The sequence below is a fragment of the Elephantulus edwardii genome, unplaced genomic scaffold, assembly GCF_000299155.1.
Source record: "Elephantulus edwardii isolate Elephantulus edwardi_28Jun2011 unplaced genomic scaffold, EleEdw1.0 scaffold00472, whole genome shotgun sequence".
Lineage (NCBI taxonomy): Eukaryota > Metazoa > Chordata > Mammalia > Macroscelidea > Macroscelididae > Elephantulus > Elephantulus edwardii.
Window position 1 is genome coordinate 599,851 of NW_006400222.1, and position 23,388 is coordinate 623,238.

Consider the following 23,388-nt stretch of genomic DNA (forward strand, 5'->3'; position numbering starts at 1 on the left):
TCGGTGGGGCGGGGCCCGGGATACCCAGGCGGGAGGGCCGTGGGGCGGGGCCTTCACGGGGCGGGGCCCAGGATCGCCAGGCGGGAGGGCCGTGGGGCGGGGCCTCAGTGGGGCGGGGCCCGAGATCGCCAGGCGGGACCGGCGTGGGGCGGGGACGGTGGGGGAAGGGGCCTGAATGCGAGCCGCTGACATCTGATTCGAAGGACAGAGGACGGGGCGGAGCGAGAGAGGGTGGAGGCCGGACGCACCCTGGGCTGGAGGTAGGGGTCAGCTCCCAGAGCGAGGCCTAACGTAACACGTGACCCAGCTGAGTTTGAAGCCCCACACTGATAAGGAGCGTGAGTCCTCTGGAGCTGGGTCCTGGGATCTCAGGCCAAACGCGTTCTGGACTTCCCTCGCAGAATGCTGCGAGGCGAACTTGCTGGGCAGGGGCATGGTCCGAGGTTCCATTCTTGGCGCGAGGACTCTGCCTCCAAACGCTGGCCACCAGCTCTCTCCTAGCCTCCCAGGCCATGTTCAAAGCGAGTTAGAATGGACTGGGGCGAGGACGCCATCTGATACTGGACATCTCGTTCCCGGGAGTGGCCAAACCTTCGCTCCCCCAACCCTGCCCAGAGTATCCAACAGCCATGAGGAGGTATCCCAAGGAAGAGATTAGGTAAGGAGTACAAATAGCGGGACGATTTCCTACCCTGAACTCTGCTACAGATCTCTCCAGGAGTTTAGCGGGGCCAAGCAGGTTTAAAAATGGCCACTAAAGTTGTAGGGAGCTCTGGTAGTGTCATCCACAGAGAATTCTGTTGCTGACTCTGCAGCGGCCCATTTGAGACAGACAGCCCCTTCTACAATTTACAGAAACATGGTTTGACTCAACTTTTTTTTTAATGGATTTCTGTAAAATACTTTATTCATGTATTGTCACATCGCTATATATTCACTGGCTTTATTTTAAAACATTTATTATGATCTGAGTGAAAGTTTACAGTGCGAATTGATTTTCCATTTGAATGTTCACATATATTTTGCTTTGTGACAGTAATTCTCCTCCCCACATTATAACAACACATGTCTTACTTCCTCCCTTCGATTCTTCTATCAATCCTTCTAGCCCTTCCCTGCTTGTATTCTGAGTTTTATCTCTGGGCAAACATTGTGTTGATCTTGCATGGTTGATGGCTTTGAGGAGTGAGTACTGGCCTGGTGTTTATTTCACGTTATGGACCTACCTATTGTCTGGTTGAAAGTTGAACAACAGGGATGAGTTAAGTATAAACTCAGTTTCAGGCTCAAAGGGTGACCACGGGGCACAGTCTTGGGGATTCAACCGGTTTCTAGCAGACTCACACGCCAGGATATTTTCATTGTTTTGAATTGTACAGACTCAACTTTTGAGCTGAGTTTTTCTGTGAAAAAAGTTGTAGCTCTTCTACACATCTCAGACACCCTCATTTCCAGGTGTTGAGCCCTTCACTGTAGTTTGTGAACACTAAGCCCAAGACAGCCAATGTGAATCACATCACTTGGAGATGCTTCACCTGTAAATTATCCAGACCTAGCCATAGTACTGACTTCTCCATGCAAACAATTGTGATTGTACCCCAGTTTTTTCAGTGCTCTGGACCTTTTCCTTTTAAAGAACAAATCGTCAGAACCTGGAGTTTAATATCTAAACAATAGTGCTTTATTGATAAAAGGTTAATTTTAATGAATATAAAATTGCTGTGTAAAATAAGTGTTTTCAAAATAGGTTTCTATAGGTACAGAACCTTTTAGCAATAGTGGTTATGTGCCAGGCGAAGTCTAGCTTTGGGCAGCCAGGGTGGATGTAGGTCCTCTCAGCCACTATGGTGACAGTTTGCCCCATGTATTTTGTCCTAAACACACAAGGTTTATACTGACCATTTGCAAAAGTTTTTCTTCCTCTCACCCTTTTACTCTGTTGTTGCTGCTTTTAGGTACCATCAAGTATGACCCATAAGCAACCCTAAGAACAATAGTTTCTTTAGCATAGTCATTTAGCTATTAAATGCCAAAATGGCCCAATGAAGTCAGTCATGGGACATTTTCTGGGGAAAACAGTTGGCGTTTTTCCACAGCAAAGTAACCAGAGTCCCCAAAGCCTTGGGTTAGTTTTTTTTAGTATACCTTCATGACTGGCCGCCATCAGTTTTAGTCTGGCCAAAACAAGACAGCTCTGTCCCTGTCCTCAGGCAAATTGTCTTCTTGACTCCATCAAGTGAAGGAAGAGGAAAATACTGAACCAGACCTCTGCCATCTTGGCCCTGGAGAAAAGTCAGCCTACTTCTAAGTGGTAGTTTCTGGGAAGACATTTCTCAGCATCAAGGAGGGTGAAAACAACCCTGTGGAGCCCCACAGAGGACACACTGGGCCTCAGCATACAGGACAAAGCCAGCCAGCACAGATAGAAAAAGTCATTTTCAGAACACACAGAGATGTGGATTTCATAAAATGAAGGGAATGTTAAGGGTTAAAGGTGGATGAGACAGCCTCCCTTTGGGAAACCACTCAGCTCAGACTAGGAACATCTATCTGGCAGGCACTTGGGCCTCAGTGCTGGTGACAGTTCTGGGCTTACAGTAAAGAGGACCTTCCACATTAATTACAGAAAAACAGTAAAGTGCAGTACAAAAGTACAAAAAAGGCTGGTTTTACAACAGGTCAGAATGTTAACTTCAACAGTTATCTTCAGTGAGTTGCATAGAGGAAGCTGAGTTCATGGCGATAGTGGGCTTGTCCACTGCGACCAGCCCAGAGGAAGGCTCCTCTGAAGGGCCACTGACACCCACTCTGCAATGGCAGCTCTGAGCCACCCAGTGCAAGAATCCACCCCTTAAAGCCCTTCTGTTCAAAAGCCACTCAATTGTCACCATATCCTATTAGATAACCCTGTTGCATGTTATTGGTAAACAGGTGCATCTGTGTGGATGAACCGAGCCTTGAACTGTGGCAGCAAAACTGGCTTCAGGTGATGTGCACAAAACCCAAGAGTAAGGGAGCTGTAGTCCTCCCCTGGGAGTTACGCTGGTGTGTCTGCCACCAGGACTGTTCTAGGCCAACCTGACCATTTCTAGATGTCAATGGGGCAGGCTTGATCCGTTGGTCAGGCCAGCTACAACCAGAGAAACCAATGGCTGACCTGACTACATGTGGACCTAGAGAGCAGTTCTAGCTCGGGGATTAGGGAAGGAGGACAAAAAAGGAAAATGTCACTTCATAAAAGAACATTAACATATCAATGAAATATAAATGTTAAAATTACTGTATACCAAAGGGAAAAAAAAAAAGGAAACACGAAAAGTTGAAAAAGAAACTGCATTCTCGGGCGCTGCTGCTGTATCGAGTGGTGCACGCTCCCCGATGGCCTGGAGAACCACACTGCGCTCGTCCAGAATGTCTCCTCTTCCACACAGAAAGTGTTCTCTGGGGCAACGATAGAGGTAGCACATTTATGTGAAAGTGACAGAGCACACACTGAGCAGACTGGGCGTACAGACTCTGCCTCTCAGAAGTTACCAACACTGCTCAAAAATACAGGAAGAAAACAATTTAATGTACCTAAAATTATCATAGTTCACTAATTGAAAATTTCAGAAAGAGAAGCAGCAAGATCTGAGGAAATGAGCAATACTTGCCCATTCTCACCTCACACAGCTACCCTGAGTAGTCTCCCATCGCCCAGTACAGGCAGGGTAGGCTGAGACAGGGCACCCGGCCCAAGCTCAGCTGTCTCTGAGATAGTTCTACACCCCAGGCAGATCACTCTTAGCAGCAGACTGTTTCCTTGTCAGGAGTCAAGTGTGGAAGTGGCATAACTCCATCAGGATAGCTCCAAGATTTGAAGGAAGTAATGTGCACCCAGATAACAGAACCTGCTGAACTGTACGCATGTATTTTTCTATGTGTACATGGTATTAAATGGGGAATGGTGCAGGGAAGGCCTTGGTGTTAGGAGCTGCTGCCTCCAATCACCTGGCTCCCTACAGAGCCCATTCTACCAGCAGGTGTGGGCAGAACTTCCTGCCATCACTCAATACCTCCCGTCATGCCTCCAGTATGAGGTCTCACATGGAGACTTGCCTCGGTTGTCCTGGATTTGCAAGCTGATACGCTGTGAAGGCTGTGTCCCCCCAGCACCTACAAATGCTCTCCCCTTTCAGACCTTGAACTGACCTTGCGCCTTCTTCTGGGGAGATGGCCAGAGTGCACAGGGGTGCACACCTGCCCTCTCTAGTCCCCAGCAGTACACGCTAGATCTGATTTCTGTTAACTGACTGATGACCAGTGGTGGCATGGGGTAGACTGGGGCACTGAGGCAAACTGAAAGGTGGGAAATGGTCCAAACAGTCCGACTGACACCGCACCATCTCCCCTTTTAACCTTCCTTTTTCACCTGCATCAGCTACTAACTTGTCACTGTTCTTCAAAAAAGAGGTTTGCAACTTTCATAAATTTCCTATGACTAACAATTTTCTTTCTCTTCTTAATCTGATATGTAAGCTTACAGAATGTGAAAAATATTCAAATTAAAGAAAAAAATTTATCAAAGCTGGCCTCAAAAAATATCTCCAGGGAGCTCTGGTGACCTAATAGCAAGAAGCTGTACTGTAATCCCAGAGATACACAGTTCGAATCCACCAGATGCTCTGCTGGAAAAGGAGGTGCAATCTCCTCCTCTATACTAGTCAGATCTGATTTGCTGGTACACACACAAAAAATAATAAAATTTAAAAAAAAAATCACCAAATGTCCCCTTCTTCCTTTGAGTGAGAACAACCCTCATTTTGACCCTGTCTCCGTCCGGAGACTGCAGCAGTAGCTGGTCACAGAGGGTCCTATTCTTAGCGGGAGCAGTATGTTCAAAGACAGAGCTCGGAGATAACCTCAGTGGGTGGGCAGAGGAGCAGCTGCCCTCTTAACTCATCTCACCTCACTTATGTCCCCTCTAACTTACATGTGGTGCCCTTTCACCTCACCTCACCAATGACACTCCCCTACTCACAGGTGATGTGCCCCCACCTCATCTAACCTCACAAGTCATGCCCCCCTCACCTCACACATGGTACCCTTTCATCTCATAAGTCATATCCCCCCCTCACCTCACACGTGATGCCCATGTGCATTGCTGTCACCATCCCCAGACTGCATCTGCATCTGCATCTGTGCCTGCATCCGAGCAATCATCTCTTGCATGCGACGAAGCTGTGGAGACAGGGAATTGGGGCACACGTTCAGTTTGTCCTTTTAATGTGATATGTTACTGGTCTTCTTTACAATCCTAAAATTTTAACCTCTAAGCCTTTCCAAAACACGGCAAACTTTCACAAATAAGCCAAGGGCAGTTGGTGGTAGATGGTTGTTGTTATGTGACATCGAGTCACTTCTGACTTAGTGATCCCATGTACAACAGCGCTGAACCCTACTCTATCCTGTGCCAACCTTACTGTCTCTGACACATCTATTCCCATTAATTTAGTCAACTCAATCAATCCATCTTCTCAATCAATCAGTCTTCCTCTCCTGTGCTGTCTCTCCACCCTCCCAAGCACAACTGTGAAGCTTGGTCTGACATACGGTGGGCATGCTGCAAGGAGGGACCAGTCCTTGAAGAGGGACATCATGCTTGGGAAGGTAGAGGGACAATGCAAGAGACGAAGACCTTCAATAAGATGAATTGATTCATTGACTAGGATGGTTGGGGTAGGTGTGTCAGAGACAATAAGGTTGGCACAGAACAGAGCAGGGTTCAGGGCTGTTGTACATAGTATTGCTATGAGTTGCAAGCAACTTGGCGGCATATAACAACTCCTCTAAAAGAAAGAAATGGGACAGAACATACATACAACTCTGCCAGCAGTGTTTGGGTTACAATACATTTAATTTAGAAAACTGTGATATTTAAACTGAGTCTTCTTATCTGAAAGCTTTTATTTCTTGAAATCTACTATTATGTTCATCAACAGGTTTCAAGTTTCTTCCCCCCAGGAGCTCAACAGTGTTGCTTCTTAAATAGTTAATATTCTCTAACAGTCAGTGCAGGTAAGTAACTGCCTTTTGAATTTACACACATCAGCTATGTTACTAAGTTCTCACTGTCATCAATAAACGGAACAATGTACATAAAGCACTGTGTGTATTATGTGTTTGATTACTGAGCAAGCCAACAAATACCCCACTGCCTTCCAATCAATTCCAACATGATCAGGTTTCTGGGCTCTGACTGTCCTATGTGCCTCAGAGCAGTGGATAGATTCCAAGTGCTGGGCTCTTGGTCAGCAGCAAGCCAGCTCTAATGTCCACCAACATCAGACCTCTTGTACCATGCACAGCTGCGCCAGTAACATGAAGCACAGCAGCCACACCCACGATGGGGCTTCTAAATAGATGAAGGCACAGAAACAACTTGTAAATTAATCACAAACAACGTTCTTAAAAACGACACCTTTTTAGAGGGGAAAACACTAACGCTATTCTAACTTACTTCAGCTTCCTTTTCCAGCAAGATCTGGTCTTTATTCATGTCCTCATTCTCCACTTTTCTAAAAGTTGAAAGAAATGATAATTTAACACTGCAACAAATATAGCTGATTCTTTCAGATGGCGATTCCCAAAGAAAAATTTCACTTCACAATCCTAAGAAACTCTTGTATAAGCCATGAGTGAGAAGGGAATAGAATGTGAAAAAGAACACACAGTATGGGAAGAAAAATGCACAAGTTCTCCTATGCTAAGGTGGTGCTGAGTCTGTGTCCCCAGGGCAGGAACTGCAAGGCCCTCTGAAAAGCACCGTAAGATCAGCCACGAGTAGCTCATGGCCGTGGTCCTCGCCCCGTGTTCTGCACACACGACTGGTGCCTTCTGTGCAGACAGAACGATGGCCATTCCCAACTCAGAAGGACAGGACCTGCTTGTCTCCATGAAGGAAGCAGGGTGACTGGGGGAGTAGGCAAGCAGTCACGCTTTCTCAGGGACATTGGTCCTGGCCATGCTACCATACAATCTTCAGAGCCAAGTTCCCACATTAAAAGTGCAGTAACTTTTAACATGAAAACATGAATACTGTGATAACCTAGGGCAGAAAATGCTCTTTGCAAGCAATGACTATGACTATTGGCATTAACTCAGCTCCAGTGGAGGTAAGAGTTTTGCCTGATGCAAACGAGGGCACAAAGCGCTCGCTATAACGATGGCTGCTTCAGAGCACTTCACCACACCTGCTCTCAGCAGCAAACTCATCTCTCCTCACTTATGGACAGAGGGATGCTCTTGAGAAGGCCACCACCCATGTTTCCAGCCTCTCCTTCTCAACTGTCTTTTTGTGTAGACTACGGAAGCTACATCTGCTTTCTACTTAGCAGTTCCTAGGAATAGCTTTTGAGGGGAAATCAGAACCCAATTCTCAGAGGATAAGAAGGCTGAGCTGGGTGGACAAAGGAGGAGGATATGACTTCGGAGGACACGCCACACAGAATTGAGGATAACCTGCCGCCTCTCTTGAGTCTTTCAGAGCGGAAATTCTCATAGTGGAGATCCTGGGTCACCTCCTGGAGATCCTGCATATGAGTTCTGAAAGATAAAAGGACATCGGCACTGAGCTACATGCTGGATCCCACATGCAATCCCCATGGACAATGAGTCAAGCCTGCAGAGGAAACGTCGTGATGAAAATCATAGACAGACTTGCTAAGTGCTACAAAACTGCTGTAATTCTGAAATGAGGCACATCCTCTGCTACCACAAGAACACACAGCAACGGGAGATCCTAGCCAATCCTCGCTTGAGGCAGAGCAGAATCAAAACCAGCGTCACCAGACACCTGGTCAAAGAAAAAGTGATGTTCAGAAAGGAAGTAAATTAATGCTCTGTACAACTTTCTGAATTTCTGTTCAGTCACAGGAAGTCTTGCCAGTCAGTAATTCTGGTTAATCCACCAAGTTACTGTAACCTTTAATTTTTTGGTAAAATGTGTGGCACTTATTTCTTTCGGTGTCAATTTTTTCAATAAAGCTTTGATTATTGGGGGGAGCAGACGGAGATCTTCCAAGAGTCCCGGATGAAGACTAGACTGTCAGTACAGGCTGGAAGTGGCACGTGCCGATCTTCAGCTATCATTAACAAGGGAGAGGAACTCAGAAGGAAAAGAGAATATAAAAAAGCAGCCTTTGAGCATCGCCGGTCTCCCGGCGGCCACTGCTGCCACTACCACCACCTCCTTGGGTCCTGGAACCAGGAGCGACGTCATCACCACGGCTGGCATCAAAGCTTTGATTAGTTTGTCATTTGGAGGAGCAATTGGGCTGATGTTTTTGATGCTTGGATGTGCCCTTCCAATATGCAACCAATACTGGCTCCTCTTTGTTTTTTCACATCCCTTCACCTATTCCATACTGTATATCAAGATTAGTGGATGATACAGATGCTATAAGTAATGCTTGTAAGGAACTTGCCATATTTCTTACAATAGGCATAGTTGTCTAAGCTTTTGGACTTCCTATTGTTTTTGCCAGAGCACAGTTGATTAACTGGGGAACTTGTACACTTGTTCTCACAGGAAACACGGTCATTTTTGCAACTATACTAGGCTTTTTCTTGGTCTTTGGAAGCAATGACGACTTCAGCTCGCAGCAGGGGTGAAAAGGAATTGCTGAACTATTGTAAAAATGAACTTCTTGTCTTATGTTGACCATCTATACAAAGAGGAGTTTAGGCAATAATGCTGAACAGTATAGCAAGCCTCTTGGGGGTATTATCGGTGTTCCCTTTTTGTTTGTTTTGTAAGTGTACTATTTCCAAAGAGACCTGCTGAAGGATTAAAAAGTTATGGGTTGCTTTTTTTCTTTTGGAAAAGCTTGATTGGCTTCACACTTACTATAGTATGCTTTTGTGGTGTCCTGCTGAATTTAAGTACATACATGTTTTCTTGTTCAGTTTGTTTTTAACCAATATGCAATGTTAAATGTTCCTGAAATGTAGTAACAATTTATTTGCATTGGTTAGGAATTTGAATTTTGTCAGCTGTATTATTGGGTTAAATTTTCTCTTAAAATTATTTAACCTCCATTATAAAAAAATTACAAAACTAAGTTTTCAATCAGTCAGGATGACATCACTCCCAGTTTTATGCAAACATGGAGATTGTTGGCAAACCTTATAGAAAATATATATGTGCAAATATAATTGCATTTATACCCCAGAGCAGCCAAGTTATTAATGCCCATGCCCTCGATAAAGAGTTAATGCTTTTACTAATAGCAGGTGTTTTGTGAATTGACAATTATTTTATGGAACTGCTGCAAAGGAGTGCTTTTCTTTTCAGTTGGTAGAACTGTTAAAGAGTGTGAAAATCAGTTTTTGAGATTTATAGTTTCATGTTTCTTGTAGTTGAAAGTTGCACTAGTGAGTTGCATTGTGGGAAGAAACCACTGAAATCCATTTTTTTAATCCTGTTTCTACTTATAAGTGGAATTTTTTCTTTTCTATCAGCCTCTCATGTTTTACCATGGGTAAAATGGACGGACATACATGGAACTACTGATGAGAAGAAGTTGTCTGCATCACATATACAAGAAAACCTTCCCCTGATTCTACCTTTTAACTTAATTTTACACATTTTATATATTAAGTATAATAACGTTTCCAATACAGTATAAAAATACTTAAAATAAAAAGTGTTTAACTTACCTGAAAAATAATTGCTATGCCATACATTCAGTGTCCCTTCCCCACAAGGCCTTGTGTTGATTAACAAGAAACTTGTTAGTCTTGCAGATTATTCATGCATTAACAATTTAAAGTTTAAACCATGGTAACTGTAGTTTTTCTAAGGTTATATCATATGCTATATAAGAATATTTAAGACACGTGAAAAAAAAAACTTTGGCAAGTGAAAAAAACCTTTGACACGTGAAAAAAACTCTGACACATGAAAAAACAAACTTTGACACGTGAAAAAAAAACCTGACATGTGGAATAAAAACTGCGACATGTGAAAAAAAAATTTTAAGAAAAATTTCCTATATATCTCACTGTTCTGATTTTGATTTCCTCATGATAGAGCAGTTTCCGTTATAAAAAGCATTTTTTTGGGTGTGTGGCTTAATGCAAAGTAGCCAAATCCAGCTGTATCACAGCTTCAGAGACAAACCTGACCAAAAATTTCCCAATACCCAGGCATGATCAAACTGTAGTGATCATGTGTATCTCACATTTACCTGTACTTTTTTCAGGAGCTGATTATGATAATGTTCAACTTAGTCTGACAGTATTCTGTTAAAAATATTTCTTTGTATGTTTATTCATTATCCTTACATAAAAAATTGTTTTGCTTTTATGTTATTGTTGTTGTTGTTATGTGCCGTCGAGTCGCCTGCGACTCATAGCGACCCTATGTACAACAGCCCTAAACTCCGCTCTGTCCTGTGCCAAGCACACTGTCTCCGACACTCCCATCCCAATTATCCCAGTCACGGAATCAATCCACCTCACAGAGGGCCTTCCTCTCCTGCACCATCCCTCCACCCTCCCAAGCATGATGTCCCTCTCCAAGGACCGGTCTCTCCTCACAACATGTCCAAAGTAAGTTAGATGGAGCCTCAGAATCCTTGCCTCCAAGGAGCCACCCGGTTTAACCCTTTCCAGGACAAATCTGTTTCTTTTCCTAGCAGTCCATGGTATTCTCAATACTCTTCTCCAGCACCACAGCTCAAAGGCATCAGTTCTCCTTCTATCCTCCTTGCTTTTATACAACTGAATAATCATGATAGCTATCTTCTGTTGTTTTACAAAAGTGTATTTCTCAAGAAAATGGGAACAAATGTTAGATTTATTGAGCCTTTTACTAACAATGCCTAAAGCCACAGATTATATTGCCTAACCCAGGTAGTTATTTTAGCTGTTAAATGGGAGACAGGATGAGATTTAAGAGTGTGGCTGTACCATATACACATTATGCTTGAAATGGCTTGCTGTATTAATGTTCTAGACTCTAGTGATGCTACAGAAGCAGGAAAATTCAGGTACCCATGAGTGAGACAGCTGATGATACAATTGGGAACACTGGGCCTGTGACTGACTTAATTGTTTTGCAGGAAGTATGTTCTCTGTTCCTTTCCCGCTTTCTGTTCTATGATGTCAGTGCACTGCACTGCTACTATTTATTCACTTGGCCACAGACTCTTTTTCTAACAGCCACATATTCTTTTCATATACTGATTGTACTGACAGCATTGTTTTACCTTATACACTAGTTTGACATAGTGCTGTTTCTGATTTTTAGGCTGGCTACTTGAGGTATGACTTTTCCAAAGAATATGCACTGATACAGCATTGCCATTCTACTATGGAAAGAAAAACTTTTGATAATTAAACAATAAAGATTTTAAATTAAAAAAAAAAGCAGCCTTATTTACTGGATTCGGTGAAGGTAGAATCCTGAAATGTTTCTCTATAGGGATTTTTTTGCCTTGAATTCTGGAATCCATTCCATAGTTCATTAGGTTTGACCACTGCTATGTATCATTTTTAAGGCGTATGATTCTTTTAATACATTTGCATATATTTTCTTTGCCTAATTTAAAGTGTTAAAAATTACTCTTAAAAAAAAAAAGAACACACTGCAAGGGCAGGAATAAGAACCTACTGTGTTGGACCTGGGCCACGGTACCGCCTGCCTACCCAGGACCACCGCACAGAGTACCAAGAGCCCTGGAATCTCTGCAGTACAGGGAACATAACATCTCAAACAGAATGCACTTGCAGTGCAACTACTGGAAACCATGTACTTGAAGGACTACTTGTTCCCTGAGAACACTAAGAGCTGATAAGTATCAAGTGATGGAGAAGACCACAGAGATGTCTCAGGGTTCTGAACAGTCACCTCCTGAGCCAGCCCCTAGTCTCAGATAAGGTCACCTCTGAGCCTGTTCCTCATCTGAACCAGCCAGCCCCTCATCTCAGGAATGGTCACCTCTCTTGTCTCGAGGACAATCACTCCTCCTTGAACCCAGTGCTCATCTCAGGAATAGTCAGCGGTACTCCTTGTCCAAGGATCCAGCATTGAAGGGTCTGAAGCCCCATCAGCTCTTACTGAGATTCATTTTTCTTGAGACAGCCTAACTGCTAACAGCTTATGGATTTAAATTTTCTAAAACAATCACACCAACTGACACAAACAGCACACAAAGCAATTCTCACTAACTCAAACAGTAATCTCTCTACACCAGCTAGTATCTAAAACTCTGACTAAAACCCTCTCCTGTCATGTTAAGTACTCTCTTGGCCTCCTCGTTCACGAGCCACAAACGTGAAGTGGATTTTCAGAAGACAATGGTCTGGACCTGAAGTCAGGTTTCCTGCAGCTGTGGACTGGACACTAGCAGGCTTCAAAGGCTAACAGCTATGCAGCAGGACAGCGGCTCACTGGCTGCATAGAAGCTATGTGCCATATTCAGCTTCATGTCCTGTAATTTCCTCACTAAGCTGGGACATCTGTGTGCTATGGTGCTGCCATGTTACAGTTTAGCTCTGGCACTTTCAGTATCCAAACAGGCCAGGGGTGGGGGAGTCTGGCATGAAGCTCCAGGCCAGGCAGGCTAAGGCCAGTGAGTCTGACAGTAACACTGCAGTCACAGGTGAGGCCAGAGTAGGGCTAGGCAGCTAGAGCCACTCAAAGGATAAGGAAGAGGCAGTGAGACAGGAGAAGAGCTTCTGCTGAGCTGAATACCACCTTCACACCCTGCCCTAACCTACTGACCCTGCCCTAGCCCACCGACCTTGCCCCAGCCCACCAACTCTGAGGTCTTATATGAGCCGGAGTACTCCACCTCAGAGTCTTACATGAGCTTGAGTATCCCCCACCCCAGTGACTTACATTAGCCCAAGTACCCCTCCTCCCAAACCCCATTGCCCTTTAAGGTCTTAAGATGAGCTTGAGTGGCCCCCCAGCCCTTGACCCCAGGTCTTAGGTGAGCTGGAGCCCTCCATCCCAAGGCTTGGGTGAGCCCCAAGCCCCCCACTCCAGGTGTCCTGTGAGCCCGAGCCCCCATGTCTTACATGAGCATGGTCCTCAACTTCAGGAAGTCGTTGTGCTCTGGGTTCTCTACTTCCACCACTCCCCAAGGGTAGAGTCGGCCTCGAACCTTCTTGCCTTTGGCTTCAATCAACTGGTTGGATCCAACCACTGAAAATGGGATGCTGGCCTATAGACAGATACAAGCAGACAAGCCTCACATCAGGGAACCGGAGTGTTAGCAAATGCTAAGCATGTCACCATCTGCTGCCATGATTAACTGGAATGACAAGGACACACAGCATTTTGCATTTGCCAGATGGACACATGACAGCAATATAAAATTCAGCAATATCATTTCCCAACACAGGTATTCATCGCTTAACGTCTGTTCAGACAACATCTGACCATGTCCGTTCATCACATTATTTTTAAAGAGAAAATAGCTCTTTTTTTGTTATTTCCCCTTAATGACTTGAAAGGCCCTCAAGTGCAGACAACTAAAGCACCAGAGTTACATGCAGGCAGGTGAAGCCAAGGACACAGTGTTCAGGCCTCACTCACCAGGTACCTGGCTGTGGGGGCAGGGGCTGTGGGGGCAAAGGTGGCAGGGGCAGGAGCTGCGGGGGCAGGGGCTCAGGGCTGGCATGCTCCCTACTCCACTCCTGTCCTGCCCTCAAAGCCGCAATCTACTCCTCTGGCCTCTGCCAACAGCTACAGTAACAAGAAAAACCAATAGTGGGATCTTAAAGGATTTTAGTCACAGCATCCAAATAATTTAAGATCCTATTTCACAGAATGCATCACAGCTGTTAAGAAATACACATCTGTCGTTTATTTAAATAAAAATGTTCTTGTAACTGGAGGAGCCAAGGTGGCACCGTGGTTAAGGTAATGGTGGCTTCAGCCCATGAGATGCCCCAGACAGAAGGCTCTGGCACTCTACTTGTGTAAAGATTAATCACCAAGGATGGTGGGCAGTTCTTCCCTCTCCTGCAGGGCTGCTGCGAACTGAAATGGATGTGACCGGAGCGGAACAGGAACTGTTAACTGAACAATGCTTTTGAAGGGTCACCTGTCCCCAGGATTGGCCGCTGGGACAACTCTTTATTTAATGAGCATGTACACTGGAAAAGGCGGCTGCTCCTGTCATGGTCCAGAAACGGCACTCTCACCTTGAGAAGTCTAGTCTGTTCTTTAAAATCTTCATCTTCATCTGACTCTGCATCAGGTAAGTGATAAATTTTGATGCTATGTTCTTCAATTTCATCCAGAATCTGAAAGAATAATAAAACGAGTGGCATTAGTTTCTTAAATGTAACTCATGAGTTTATCAAAACTGCTCAAATGTCAAAAAGAAAGTGATAATAACTAAATCCCCCTCAGATGGTTCAGGTGACCTCAGGAGCCGTGGAAATGGATTCAGCCAACTTTTGGAGGTGACCTCTGTGCAGACCACCAGGATCACCACAAACACCACCAGCACCTCCAGTCCCTCAGCCAAAGTTACTGTTCAGAGGAAGATGGTGCCGTAGAGATGTGGGGAGAGATCCTGTGGGCAGGAGGGCTGATGTGCCCAGAGCACCTGGAGAGCAGACAAGACCTCACAAGGAAGGTGGACCAAAACACCTGACCAAGGCATGGCTTTGGGCGCTGGGGTATGCGGAAGAACTAGGAGATACTAAGTGGCTGGAATGGGGGCAGAAGAGCATCTGAGATGATACTTGCAGGATGGACGGCTTTCTGACACCAGCCCAGGGGTCTGGACTTGATTCAGTGGGCAACAAGCTGGCAGTGGAGGACTGCTGCCCTGGAAGCAGCACAACTACCCAATCATCCATCAAGTGCTTGTGAGTTATGTCCCAATGCACACTGTTGCACTGGGCTCTCAGGTCTCGGGCAGGGCCCAGCTCACACAGCATCAGCTGACAGAGCAGAAAACACAGCAGAAGGTAGTTGACTCAGGAGGCACTCGCTGGCCAAACCTTCTGAATGGGATCTTTCAGGCCCTGCATCATCAAACACGGCTGGCTGACACAGAGCATATCCATGCCGGGACTCGGGAAGTCCTGGCGGTCAGCAGGCTTTCTGTCCTGAGCTCCTGGTCTGGCCACATCACCTCTCCCTACGGCTCAGGGCGGGCTCTCACACTCCTGACTCCCCAGGCCTGGACCTTCCAGTCCTGCTCTTCTACACCCCTGTCCTGAGACTTCTACTCTATGGGATTCAGGCACATGCAGCTGTGTCTAATTCCTCACCTGCCTTGTCCTCTCCCCAAGTCCAAGCAGCCCCCTGTGGAACTGTTCCCCAGGCTGCTCCTGACAGTGGAAGCCTGTTCTCAGGAGCGTGGATGTGATGAGTGTTCTATGAAGGTAGTGAACTTCAGACAGCGTAGAAAGGAAGAAAGGACACTGTGAGGACAGTAAAGCACATGTGCCAGAGGCCACACAAGGCTGCCTTGTGAAGAGCTCACCATCCACAAGGCATGGAGCGCAAGGATATATGGAGTGGATCGGTGCCTGAAGCCAGAGGTGACAGGGTTAAGGTAAAGGTATCTAACTCTCACCAGGGAGCATAGGCCCCTCCAGATGAAAGGGAGGAGGAGGAGCAGCCACTGAGATGAATGGGAGGTCTGCTCTGAGTTTCTGCTCACGGCAGACACTGTCATACAGCAGACGCTGTCACTGCACACCGTCACACAGCAGACCCCGTCACACATTTCCTGTCACACAGCGGAACTTTTCACTGCAGACCCTGTCACACAGCAACAGCCCAAGGCGGGTTGAGCCCAGCATCTTAGATGGAGTGATACATCCTGATGTGGTGACCCATCCTCTTCCCCAGAACGGGACGTAAGTAGGAGTAAAAGGTGAACTTTTCCTCACAGACAGAAAAGCTATGTGGGTTTACAGAGAGCTTCCCAGGGTCAAAGGCTCCCAGGAAACTGGTGGCTCCTGCTGTCGGGTCAGAAGTGCAACACGACAGTTGAGTGTGGGCTCTGCAACACGCTAGCACACAAATCACAGCCCTGCTGCAAGGGGCCAGCAGCCTCGGGCAGGAAAGACACCATTAATAGCCATCTCTCAGATGAGAAGCGCTTTCCAAAAGCCAGAAACACGGCTGGGATTTTTTCTGGGACACCAGATAGAAACTGGAACAGACACTTTTTGGAAACTTGGCCATGTTTCTGAGGATGGGCCTGAACGGCAGCTGGTGAGACCATGAGGAACATCCGTAATCACAGTATCCCAGAAGCAGTGTCCTCAGCCTTGGGGACCCCAGGGACCCCCACGAATTCCAGATGGGGAACTCAGTGGCGAGCTGGTCATTACAGCACAGTGCTGATCAGGAGGTTCAGAAATACGTTAATGTCCAATCTCATCACATGACCACACAGTGCATGCCGGGGACTGTCTACTGCCACGAGTGGTGACTCTGAAGGGAAAGGAGTGCTCACTGCCCAAGTTTATCCAAATGCACGCACCTACACTTCCTCAGTGAACACATACCTCAAACAGGGAGAGCACTGAGCAGCAATCAGTAGATACAGAGGCACTAGAAAGGCGCATAATGCGCTGACTGACGGTGGGCTGGCTGAGGAACATTGGCCAAGTGTCGTGCGGGCTGACAGGCAGTGGCAGCTCACACTCAAGATCTGGGAAGCAGGGCAGTTGTACTCAGAGTCAGGTAGGAATTAATACCTGAGCCAACGGAGGCCACGTTTCTAGAGAAATCCAGGTACTTCAGCACAGCTCTGCACTCACACCGTCCACCTGCCATTACGGGACGTTCCTGACAGAGCCTCCAGCAGGTCTGGGACAACTGCAGCAACACCCTGACACTTAAACGGTACAGCTGCAAGTTCATCCAGTATCAGACAGCCTTTAGAAAGGACACCCATCAGCTCAGAACGAGCCCTTCCCTCCACCCACTGCCACGCAGGCAGGCTGAGGCCAAGGACTCACTCTCTTCTTCAAGCGTTCTCGCTCCTTCAGCGTTAGAGTGTCGGCCTTTGCAATGACAGGAACAATGTTCACCTTGTTGTGGATTGCCTTCATGAAGGCAACGTCCAGGGGCTTCAGTCTGAAAAGATCATGCACAAGTCACATGCTTAGAGAGATGAGTACACAGGGTCTCCATTCTTCCCTCTGAACAGTCTGGGGAACACGCACACCTCAGTACAGCAAAGATGAAATCAAGTTCCAAGCAAGGCCCTGGAGGGATGACTTACCCGTGTCCAAAGGGAGAGATGAAGTAGAAGCAGCAGTGAACCCTGTTGTCGATGATGTGCCGCCGGTTCAGGCCACTCTCGTCATGCAGGTAGCGCTCAAACTGCTCATCGATGTAGGAGATGATGGTCTTAAAGCTGAAAGAGACAGTGACTGGGCGGGTGTGCAGGAGGAGGCAGGCATCCCCACCTCCAGAAAGTGAGCCTCCTCCCTATTCCAGCAGATGTGGGACCCCATCACCCCTTTGTATGACAGGGCAGGAAACAGAGTCCTGGGTCTCTTGAGAGTCCTGTGGCTGGTGAATAACATGGGATGGGGTGAAGGGACAGATGACAACATGAAGAGAGAGCTGTGGCCTCTTCCAGGGTCTGAGCAGAAAGGGACTAAAGCCCAATATGCAATCAGGAGGGCTCACTGAGGTGTAGGCCAACAGGGAGAGCAGCCTGGCACGGGGGGAACTTGTCACGTAGAAGGACAAGAATGTCTCTTCCCTTCAGTGAATGCTGAGAAAATGCACGCTGCACATCTGAAGCAGCAGTTCACTGGTCAGTGTCTGTGCTAGACGAGGGGCCCTTGCACAACAGCAGGGAGGCTGCCTGTGACCCTAGGGCAGGCAGCAGCTCCATCTGCGCTGTCTGCCCACGGGCCACAGCCAGAGAAAGACTCGGCGTACCCTGGAGCGTCCTCAGAGGGAAAACCCAATGCACTCCTTGTGAAAAGTCCTTACAGAAAAGGGCTCCGTTGGAGGCACTGAAAGGCATCCTTGCTCCACATACATTCGGCACAATCCCAGTACCGCTCAGCAGCAGCACAGACCCTGTGGAGCGAGGTAAGGGCGGATACTCTGGGCAGGCACCAACCGGGGGCACGTACCAGTCTCGGCAGTTGATGGCGTCCCCGTAACCAGGTGTGTCCACCACCGTCAGTCGCAGCTTGACACCCCGTTCTTCAATCTCCACAGTGGAGGCCTCAATTTGGACAGTCCTCTCAATCTTTTCTGTGAAAGCAGCAGAACCCGTGAAGAATACAGCTCAAGAACAAGGGAGTACATGAAAAGGAGAACCTGCCAGTTACAAACGTGTTCATAAACAGACCTGGCTTTTCAGAAATCAAGACAAGGCCTATGTAAAAACCACCCCAGTCAGGGAGGAAAAAGCTCAGAGGAAAAAAACTGTCAGTTCTGGGTTGATAAAAAGAGGAACTAACTTAAGAATTCACGTGAAAATGGACAGAATCTTCGTGAGGGGTTCTCATCCCTATTGCCAACAGCCTACCTGACCCTAACTCTCCCCGCTTTGTTACTCCTACAATCCCTGGGAATACCCATGCCCCATCTGTCCTGGCCCTGACTCTGTGCCATCTGTCCACCTCACAAACATCTGAATGTTGGTGTCTCTGTCAAGAGCGACCTTCTCCGTATCATGTAAACAGCATAAAGCACCCCTTGGGGCCCCTCCCACCAGACTTCCCATTTTACAGATGAGAACGTGAGCCAGAGGGGAAGGTCACAAGCCAGCTTTGTGGCTGCACACGCTGTGCACGTTGCTCGCAGGAGGAGACAACACTCGGAGTGTCTACACAACTGCATCTGGGATGTGATAGCAGAGTTGGTTCTCACCTGCAGCCCCAGGGATGACCCTCTCTGGGTAGAGGTCAGTCAGGAACAGGCTATTGATTAGTGTCGACTTTCCTAGTCCTGACTCTCCTAGTGGAAATGAAAACACTGTCAGGACCACATTCACAAGGCATGGGTAACCACTAGGTCTCCGGTCTCCTGAGGGTCCCACCGGCTGAGAATCAGCTCAGAACCTCACAATGTCATTTATGTCCTCCTGCCACTCTGTCTCAGGACTGATCAAAGTCCAGTCCTGCAGACCTCTGAACCTGTGGTCGCTACTCCACAGGGGATCAGGAACATGATCCCGTCTTCATAAAGGTGGGAGCTGGACTTTAGGGGTTGGTCCTATTTTGGGCAAATAGAATGCTTTCCATTATGAGATCAGTTTAAATGTCACCCACTTCAGAAATCTCTGAAGGACAGCTGTGAGGAGCACAGGCTGGTGGGGCAGGATGATGAAGATTCCTCCACTCCAACATCTCCCTCTCCTCTCAGCAGTTGACATGCCCATCCCCTTCTCCCTATTAGCCAGCCAGCTCAGCTGGAGGGTGTGAGGCAGCCCATTAGGGAGCAGCATTCACACGTCCATAGTCAAGAGCCCCTGTGCAACTTAGGTAGGCATACATACTGAACACTTGAAATTTCACTTCAAAGAATATACAAAAGTTCAAAAAGTTAGTTTCCTTCTGAACAGTAGTAAGTATGGATGTTCTCCTTGACAAGAAGTTCTAATTCTGTAACCTTGCCTGGACCACCCTGCACAGGGTAATTCTGAGCACACTTCCCAGCTTCATGACACAGTCAGCCATGGACTGGCCACAACATGCACTTGCTCACGCACGTCCGTGCCCACTCCCTAGACAAAGCAGAAGTACTACTTCTGAGAGAATCCTAACAGGAGTTGTTATGTGCCATCAAGCCAGAATCGACTCAAGGGTGACCACCCAGTGGGTTTTCAGAGGAAATAAACCGCATGAGAGGAGACTGAGCCTCCTGCTCCTGGAGCAGCGGGTGGGTTCAAATGACATGCTTCTCCTTAAAGGGGAGTCAGGAACGAGGAGGTTTATAAGCCTCAGATGGAGCTGAAATCAGAAGACAATGGCCACACAGAGAGGGACATGACACAGACCAAAGCAGAACTGCCTGCTGGATGTTCCCAGGGCAAGGGGCTGTGAAGCCAAGTGGCTGAGTTAGTCCAGCAGGGTGGCTTTCCATCAGCAGCGGGCAGAGCCTTCTAAAGTCACTTCTCCATTAACTGTGGAGACCTTTCTGTGTGGCTGCCACTAATCTAGGTCCTGACCAGGTAATTAGATATAAAACCTCTGCTCTCAAGGAGTGCAGTAATCCAATGGCAGCAAACCAACACAATTACTCTTTACAAGGCAGCAACAGCTATGTCCGGAGACACAGCTGCAAAGGGCCTATGGCGCACAGGAGATGACACCTGAACATAGACTCGGAAGCACACCTTATCTAACATTTCCATCCCGGCTGAGGGTGCTTGAGTCCGTAATGCACATGTACCCTAAGTCACTACAGTGCCCCCGTGCTGAGAAGTCTGGGCTGGTTTACACCGTCAGACATACGACACCCTCAGGCATAAGGGGCGCCAGAAAATACAAACGAGCCAGAAGAGACAGTCCCTTCAAATCCATCAGGCAAAAGGACACAAGTTTCAGATTTTAATCCAACTCCAGTTCTAATTTTGGAAGCCCAAGGTAAAACAAGCAAATTTTAGGTCGTTAGGCTGCGTGATACTGTTTTCTGATTTGGGGTAGTATCTTTATAGTTATTAGATAGAAGGATGCTGCTTCTCTTCCCAAACCACTTCAAGAGCCTCTCCTTTTCAGAAGTCCCCAGGCCCTGTCACATTCTAGGCGCCAGGTGGTATGGAGGGGATGTGCGCAGAGGAGACACGTCCCCAGGGATCAGCCAGCTCAGCAAAGCAGAGACAAGGAAACGGCAGGATTTGGGAAGCAAAGACCCAGAGGAGGCTACTGCTGAGAAAAAGCTTCTACCACTTAAACAAGAAAACGGCAGAAGAGAGAGAACTTCACTACTCATCAAGAATTTCCAAGCGATTATTCTTCCTCAGATACACAAGCTATTGACTCTGTCAACAAAGACTTTCCTCTTTAAGAGATAGCTTTTATGGCACAGTTTGGAAAGGTTGAATACCCATGTTACTTACCAACATAACACTTTACCAAGAATTATTTTCAAATCTAACACATTATTAAATTGACAAATTAGTTTCTTACCAACAACCATCAGTGTGAACTCAAATCCCTTTTTCACTGATTTTCGGTGAACTTGGTTTGGAAGATTTGCAAATCCAACATAGCCGGGAGTTTCTGCATTTATAAACTGGGCTGGCTGCTGCTAAATGAGATTAAAAGTTTTAAGAGTTTTAAAAAGATTAAGAGTTTTAGCGGGTACTTTGAAAATATAAAAGCAAGTCTGCTGGCTGAGTCCCATGGGAGACCACACCTCTCCACCAGCCGCTATGAGGGAGGAAGAAGGACAAGTTCCCATTATGATTTACAGCCTCAGAAGCCAATGGAAGGTCAGCAATGACCTGTCCTACTCGATAGCACTCAGAGTGAGATTTAAACAAGAAGGCCAAGTCTGTGATACACACAGAGATCGCTAGGGTCTGTACCTGGGCAGCATTAGGGTCTGTGACACACACAGAGTGGTTTAGATTTTCACCGCCATCAGGTCAACACTGACTGGCAGCAGACCAACCAGTCACAGCTGCGGCCTTGCCCTGAGCTGCACCATCCTCACCATCGGCTTTTTCCTCTCTCACTAACCCTCTCTCTCTCTCTAACCCTCTATCTCTCTCTCTCTCACTAACCCTCTCCCTTGCCCAACATGCTGTCTCTCCTCTAAGGATTAGTTCCTCCTGATAGGATTATGCCCAAAGTGAGTCAGCTGAAGTTCTACCAGTTGTTCTCTAAGAAGCCCCTGGGGTGCCAGAGCTGTTCTGAGTTCCGTAGGATTTGGGTTCAGCTTTTGAGAGCTTCTGCTCCCTCTCAGTTAACAGCTAATCACATTAATCATTTGTACCACCAAGAGGAACTGGTCAAATAATGGTACCTTTGCATAACTATTCAAAAACAGTCACAGAAAATGGGAAAGTGTGGTTTGTGTTTTTGTTCTTTTTTAAAAGAAAAAAAGAAAAACTATGCAATTTTGAGACAAATACCCATCAAATGCTAGCAGGAGTATTTCCAAATGGTGGTTTCACATAACTGACTTTCCCATAATCCCTTAAATTCTTAAGATCTGAAACAGCACATAGTATAGTAAATGAAAGATTTATCTTCTTATGGGTATTGCTAAGATGCTAAGCGGGATATGAAGAACTAAATGTCAATCTCAGGTAACCTATGGAGCAGGACAGCTGCACGGCAACCCCGAAGGAACACAGTTCAAATTCACCAGCTGTGGCGGCAAGCTACATGGCTAACTCCAGGGCTATGTGTCTGGAGGTTGAACTCTACCTGCTACTTCACAGGAGTGGAAGGGTGCGGATTTATAGCCTCAGAAACATGATGGACGGCTGCTAGGATGAAGCAGTTAGTGAGTGGTGATCACGGACAGTACTTAGCTGCACATGCTCTTTAACACATTATGTAGAAACCATCACTTTTCCTGTGGAAACAATTTTTTTCAAAGTACTAATACACAAATAACTTTAGAAAAAAATTTTAGTACCTTATGATAACTCCATTTGTTTCAGACCTAACTAATTTTATTTCCTTTTGTTTATGTGTGTTCCATACTGCACACAGCTGAGAGTTCTATAAAAAATAAAAGGGGGAACTAAAACTACACATCTGACAGCAGTGACTCAAAAGATAAAATGCACAGAGCAGCAATAATTCTATAGTTTAACCCCAAGTTCTACCACTTTAACCTTTTTGGGGTGACCCGTGCACCTCAGAGCTCACAGACCAAGTTTAACAGCCCCATCAATTTTATCATGATAAACTATGAGAATTGTAAATGATCAAGGGTTTGCTCTACTAGCAGTGATCTACAGAAGGCCAGGTGGCATTTAGAAACAAGAAAATGGAGACCTGAAAATAGAACACACAAAGCCTTCAACGGGACAATGAACTCAGTACTCTCTCTGTTGGTCTCTATGACTGTTGGCTGAACGAAAAAGAATAAATCCTATAAATTAAGGAAATACTGGAATTCAGAATGAGCAGTGCAACAGCCTCAAGCAGTTCTTATCCTGTAAACACATGAAGGAGCATCTCTTACCTTAGACATTTTGAGTGAAGTTTCGTCAACCTGTTGAAAGAGACACACACATGTGGACACGTATGCAGCATAAAGGGTATGTGTATGAACACTTGTGCATGTATGTACACTATGGGTACGTGTACACATGCGTTTCATTTGGCATGAAACTGTTGACCTGTAACTGAGAAGTATCAGGAGCTTCTGTCTCATTTGCTGTTATGTACCATGGAGTCTGTTGGTTTTTTTTTTTTAATTTA

At 46.3% G+C, this 23,388-nt stretch overlaps 1 protein-coding gene and 1 pseudogene across 2 annotated transcripts; one reads left to right on the forward strand and one right to left on the reverse strand.

Annotated features, from left to right (window-relative positions):
- Window positions 1-5,113: 5,113 nt before the first annotated feature.
- On the reverse strand, window positions 5,114-23,179 carry SEPT2 (septin 2). Of its 2 annotated transcripts, none has more exons than XM_006902926.1 (11): window positions 23,150-23,179; window positions 21,133-21,253; window positions 18,872-18,958; window positions 18,127-18,250; window positions 17,256-17,390; window positions 16,990-17,107; window positions 14,200-14,301; window positions 13,069-13,214; window positions 7,501-7,584; window positions 6,500-6,557; window positions 5,114-5,220 (listed from the first exon to the last, which is right to left on the reverse strand). In XM_006902926.1, exons 1-11 carry the CDS (start codon window positions 23,156-23,158, stop codon window positions 5,119-5,121), a joined length of 1,086 nt encoding a protein of 361 aa, XP_006902988.1. In that variant the 5' UTR covers window positions 23,159-23,179; the 3' UTR covers window positions 5,114-5,118. The 2 variants fall into 2 exon arrangements, with proteins under 2 accessions (XP_006902988.1, XP_006902987.1); XM_006902925.1 differs by having other exon boundaries at window positions 5,119-5,220; window positions 18,127-18,283; window positions 23,150-23,158.
- On the forward strand, window positions 7,733-8,652 carry LOC102874846 (annotated as a pseudogene).
- Window positions 23,180-23,388: the final 209 nt, after the last annotated feature.